The sequence below is a fragment of the Lipophrys pholis genome (genome assembly GCF_963383615.2).
Source record: "Lipophrys pholis genome assembly, chromosome: 8".
Lineage (NCBI taxonomy): Eukaryota > Metazoa > Chordata > Actinopteri > Blenniiformes > Blenniidae > Lipophrys > Lipophrys pholis.
Window position 1 is genome coordinate 2,516,395 of NC_137630.1, and position 6,000 is coordinate 2,522,394.

Sequence of the window (6,000 nt, forward strand, 5' to 3'; positions counted from 1 at the left end):
ATTGTGGGACGAGTTGGGAAGACAGCCAATCAGAGCCAAGATTAGAGGGTAGATTGATGTATGTGGAAGCAGCAGAGCCACACAGGTTCAGGTGATTTTATCAGATAAAGTACTGTGTTTCTGCTAAATTTGGAATAAAATAGAAGGTAAAAGAAAATACCTCTGAACTGCATTGATTATTGATTGATTATATACTGTATTGTGTATAATATTCAATGCGCTCAAATTGAATCAAATGTGTTTGAATACAGTGGATGTTCTATATGTGTGTGTGTGTGTGTGTGTGTGTGTGTGTGTGTGTGTGTGTGTGTGTGTGTGTGTGTGTGTGTGTGTGTGTGTGTGTGTGTGGTGTATGTGTATGAGGGAGAGAGAAATTTAAGAAGACTGGTCAAGAGATAATAAAATAACCATCCATCCATCTTCTCCTGCTTATCTGTTTCCGGGTGGTGGTGGTGTCAGTCTGAGCACCGTCACCCAGATCACATTGACCCATTAAGAACCTTCCTGCAGGTGGAGAGCCCACGGGAAGGTGGCGCCCGGCGGGGGATATGAACCCTCTACCTTGAGATTGTGAGTCTCATGCTCTACCAGCTGAGCGAGCCGGGGGTATAAAATAACTAATAATAAATAAAAATACAAAAATATAAGAAATTAAATTAAATATTCACCCTCACAGAAACAGAGGACGTCTGATGACAAAGACGACCACGGGCCAATTAGAAATAAGCAGTTGTTTTAAAGTGCTATATACATAAAGGTAATTTGACTTATGCCTAATTTATGTGAGATTATCTTTTGTGAAAATGCTATGCTCATGTTTTTGACATGAGGAATAACATAAAATACATGTTTTGTATTCCAACTGTTAAATCGGTGTCTGTATTGCATGTTGAAACCAGAATACCATTCCATAACAGACTGAAGAATGTCTCCAAAGACTACATATTCTGGAGGAATACTTTGTCAACTGAGTCCACTGTGGATTTAGTCGACTAAAACTATACGAAGACTGAAAAGGTTTCAGGTTGCAGAAATAAGACTATTAAATGGCGTGTTACTCAAAAGACTAAGACTAAGTGAAACACATTTCTACGGTGGCCTGGAAGTGTAAAACACTGCAAACTTCAGAAAACACTACCAAATAAAAAAAATAAAAAAACACCACAAATGAGAGAAAATACTACAAAATAGAGAAAACACTACAAAATAGAGAAAACACTATTAAAAAGACTCAACAGGGATTTGGTAGTGTTTCACTTCCAGGCCACCGTACATTTCAGTTCAGAAGCCACACACAGCCTAATTTCATCTTGAGCGGTAAAACAGTGCCATAACAACCCTTCACTATAAACTATAAAGATTGTTTTTGTCGTAACACAGAGTATATGTGATGAAAATGGCGATACTTTAGCAAAAACCAAAGGAATACTACAGAAAATCATTCCAATCTCAACATAAAGCCAACTTTAATGAAACTATCTGGTGCAAAATACAATAAAATGTCCCAAAAAACTTCTCCTATCCCTTTTCATTCTGCATCTTTAACAAACTCCCGCTGACAGCATGGCCTTGATGCTAGTTAGCTCGCTACGAGGTAGCTGGTCTTCATGGCACTATCACAGATATCTCAGTGTTGGGTTGTGTCCACTACTCTTAAGAGATGTGTTAGTAAACCAATATTTTCTCTGAAATTTCTCCAGTTTGCTTGGTGGTTTGGCGGGCCGGATTGGAGCCTCATGCAGGCCAGTTTTGGGCCCCAGGCCTTATGTTTGGCACCCCTGCATTAACACCTTCTGCATGATGAAAGAAGTAAAGCATGTGACCCAGTGCAGACAGTTCGCTCCAGTCTATTGTTCTCATAGTGTTCCTCTCCATAAAGAAACCCAGACTTTCGTACGTAGAAAATCCAAAATGTACCTCTCTTGACTGATTTGTGCTCCTGATGAAATGAGTGAATATCTCAGTTTGTTTTTCCTCACCTGTATGCTGTGACTCGACTGCTTCATGCCCTTTTAAGGATCCTGTTGCTCTATAAGGCTTTAAGGACAAACTCTGAGGAACATGTTCCTCGTCAATGGTTCAGATGTTTCAGTGAACCGTCATGAAGCTGCTTTAGTTTTAAACTGCTTCCTAAAAGCTATCAGCTCATGTTGAAAGAAGACTTTTCATGTTTTCAAGGCGTCTTGCAGTTTGTCCCCTCACCTTTTTTTGCCTCGGCATTGCTGTTTGTGGAGTTTTTCTTGTCATCTTTGACTTCTTCTTCTTCTTCTTCATCCTCCCTGTATCCCTCTTTCTGCTCCTCCTCTTCCTCTGCTGTGTCACTGTCTGCAGTGAAACCTTCGCCTGCCGCCGGCTTGAGGGGCTGATTCTTCCTCTTGGGAGCGGACGGGTTCTCCTCAGCTTCTGCCTCCTCCAGCTTCCTTTTCTTGACGATGGGACAGCCCAGCACGCTGAGGAGAGCCAGACTGACGAGTTAAATGTCTTCTTTTCATCATGCAACACCAAACGTTTACGATTCTAACAACATTTTCATGGAGAGTGAAAACTGGTGACGGCACATCTGTCTTTAATCACATGATTAAAATGTCTAAAAAGTCATGTTCAGTTTGGTTTTTGTAAATAATATATCTGTTGTTACATATTTGTTTTAAATAAATGACATTTTGTGTCATTTCAACCATCAACAGTTGAAAAAAAGATCTGTTATGTGTGCAAATCTTTGTGTTGAAACAATATATTTCTGAGTAGTAAGACACACAAAGACACATGAATATAAAATCAACACAAGTGAATTAAAGAATGGTCGTTGAACTATTTGGAAGTTTGACATTGAGATGTTTTTCTAACACAACTCAATTTCATGTACACAGTAATAAGGCCTGTGTTAATTTAACACCAATAATGTTCAATTTAACTCCACAAACGTGTCTGTATGTGTGTCCAAACTAGCTGGTGTTAAAGTAACATTTCCTATAGTGTTAAAAGATTTACACCCATTTTTTGTTGACACCCGATATTGTTGATATTCGTTGCTACTGGGTGTCACATTAACATTACACTGGGGTTTGTGTTAAAATGCAATGTTAAAAATAACACTATGATAGTGTTATCCTGACAATATATGGTGTTGGAAAAGTTTACAACTGAGACACTAAACGGGATCATTACCAATCCCAACTAGTATTTGAGCCTGTGACCTTCTCAATGTGAGGCATGAGTGCTAACCACTGCTACACTGTGCAACACTGGCATCACATTGCTTTCAGGCTGATATTAAAGAACTATTCTATTCTATTCTATAATTCTGTCAACCAAATCAAATAAAATAAATGTCACTGGCAAAAGACATTCTCATTTTTCAGCCGTGACGTGTGGGCGTGGCTTATTGTAACAACGGCTCATCGACACTCCAGTTTGACAACATGAAAATGTTAAAAATAACACCAGCAATGTTATTTTATAGCTGTGTGGTGAAAAAGATACGCCAGCACTGTTTATTTAACACTGACACCAAACTTTAAACACCATTTAACACTGCCATCTTCGCTGTGTATATGAAACAAACGTCTTCTGGAAACCGTTGAGGTTAAAAAGCAATAAACATGTTGACTTTCTAACTGGATGTCTTCAAAAGATATTCATGAAAGTAGTTTTTTTTATCAGAAAAGTGATGTATTGTGTATTTCCTAATATCTTATAATGCTTAGTTTTAAAGAAACAATTAAAAATTGGAAGTGACATGTCCACTTGTTCTGTACAGAACGGAAGTAACTTTCATTGAGAAACTTCAGGTAATGTTTTCACTCTTTTATGAGATTTGAGATCTCATACAAATACAAGATCTTCACTTTATAAGAATACAACAGTCACATGCCGCCTCTCCCAGACTGAAAGCTGAGCGCTGAGCTCTCATGATCCTTCAAGCATGTTGGGGGTCTCTGGACAGAGCAGAAAAGACCACAAACATGAGGCGGAGAAGGAAAACTGCATCTTTAGACTGCAATGGAGCAAATCCAACCCAGCACAAGGAGAGCCCCTCTTCACATATATGAATGCGTATTGTCTCGTTATTCATAAAGTCTGTAACAAGCAACACTTTCAGTAGTTTTATAAAGTTGCCACTGTCACATACATGGGGCCAAATATCTGCTTTTGTGGTATTTTGGTACAAAACAATAGAACTAAATGTGTGACCTGAATGGTGAAATGTACCTCCTGTGCCGTGAGTATCTTCCACTGACATGGCCTTTGCCATCACATCCAGGGGTGGGACAGCTGCTGTTGACAACAAAAGCACAGAGATGGCGTCAACAAACCACAGACACTCCGTCCTTCATGATCATCTGTGCATTAAGAGAACCACACACCTCAAATCCTGCTTCATCTCTGGCCCCACCAACTCTGCTGGCAATAAGAAGAGGTGAAAGAAACAGTCAAGCTTTGAAAATACAGAATGAATACAGCATTTTAAAAAGAATGCACTTGAAGTCCTGTAGAAAAGATCCCATTCACTTCCATTTGATGTACCACCAAGACTGCACTGAATGAGAAAAACATTATATCATGTTCATACATGTTTTGCTGTTTTTTGGGGTAAATTAATTAATTAATTATAAAAAGTACTTTTCTCAACATTGTTACATCATTAATGAGTACAAAATACAAAAAGGGAATTTTATGAAAATGTGACGCTAAGACATGCAATAAAAAACTGCAGTGAACAAAGATGAAAAAATAATCAAAGACAATAAATAATATAGAAAAATGGATTTCATACATCCGTGTTAAGGTTTTAAGGAAGATATAATTCACTGCTGCTCCTCTATCATTTCTAAAATAAAAAAACAATGCAACATCAAGTGCAAAAATGCAGCGACTTGTATTGGGGCGGGGTAAATGACCTCCCCGGGTGTCGATTCTCACCTGCAGGCTGAATGCTTAACGCCGCTGTTCTAATGGAAACGTGTTAGTACTCACCCCGAATGCCTTTGGAGCGCGTTCGTGTGCGTGTCTCTGGAGTGTCTTGACTCATCTAAATGGGAGAGAGACAGCAGGTCAGAGGTCAGAGAGAGAGAGACAGCAGGTCAGAGGTCAGAGAGAGAGAGACAGCAGGTCAGAGTCAGAGAGAGAGAGAGAGAGAGAGAGAGAGACAGCGGGTCAGAGGTCAGAGAGAGAGACAGCAGGTCAAAGAGAGAGAGAGAGCGAGAGAGAGAGAGACAGCGGGTCAGAGGTCAGAGAGAGAGAGAGAGAGAGAGAGAGACAGCGGGTCAGAGGTCAGAGAGAGAGACAGCAGGTCAAAGAGAGAGAGAGAGAGAGAGAGAGAGAGAGAGCGAGAGAGAGAGAGACAGCAGGTCAGAGGTCAGAGAGAGAGAGACAGCAGGTCAAGAGAGAGAGAGAGAGAGAGAGAGAGAGAGAGAGAGAGAGAGAGAGAGAGAGAGAGAGAGAGACAGCAGGTCAAAGAGAGAGAGAGAGAGAGAGAGAGAGAGACAGCGGGTCAGAGGTCAGAGAGAGAGAGACAGCAGGTCAAAGAGAGAGAGAGAGAGAGAGAGAGAGAGAGAGAGAGAGAGAGAGAGAGAGAGAGAGAGAGAGAGAGAGAGACAGCAGGTCAGAGGTCAGAGAGAGAGAGAGAGACAGCAGGTCAAAGAGAGAGAGAGAGAGAGAGAGAGACAGCGGGTCAGAGGTCAGAGAGAGAGAGACAGCAGGTCAAAGAGAGAGAGAGAGAGAGAGAGAGAGAGAGAGAGAGAGAGAGAGAGAGAGAGAGAGAGAGACAGCAGGTCAGAGGTCAGTGAGAAAGAGAGAGAGACAGCAAGTCAGAGAGAGAGAGACAGCAGGTCAGAGCTCAGAGGTCAGAGGTCAGAGAGAGAGAGAGAGAGACAGCAGGTCAGAGAGAGAGAGAGAGAGAGAGAGAGAGAGAGAGAGAGTCAGTAAGTCAGTAGACACAGAGAGACAGCAGGTCAGAGGTCATGGGGGACAGAGACATGCAGCCAGTTGGGTGGAGGG

The 6,000-nt window shown here is 41.1% G+C and overlaps 1 protein-coding gene across 1 annotated transcript in view; it reads right to left on the bottom strand.

The window, feature by feature from the left end:
* myt1a (myelin transcription factor 1a) overlaps positions 1-5,032 on the bottom strand; it is a gene marked incomplete at its 5' end in the record, with an annotated part of 37,791 nt that extends 32,759 nt beyond the window's left edge. Inside the window, 4 exons of the mRNA XM_080469997.1 lie at positions 2,203-2,450; positions 4,213-4,278; positions 4,368-4,404; positions 4,978-5,032. Of these exons, the coding sequence (XP_080326123.1) occupies positions 2,203-2,450; positions 4,213-4,278; positions 4,368-4,404; positions 4,978-5,032 (406 nt within the window). The remainder of the gene's footprint in view (positions 1-2,202; positions 2,451-4,212; positions 4,279-4,367; positions 4,405-4,977) is intronic.
* Between the last annotated feature and the right edge of the window lie 968 nt (positions 5,033-6,000).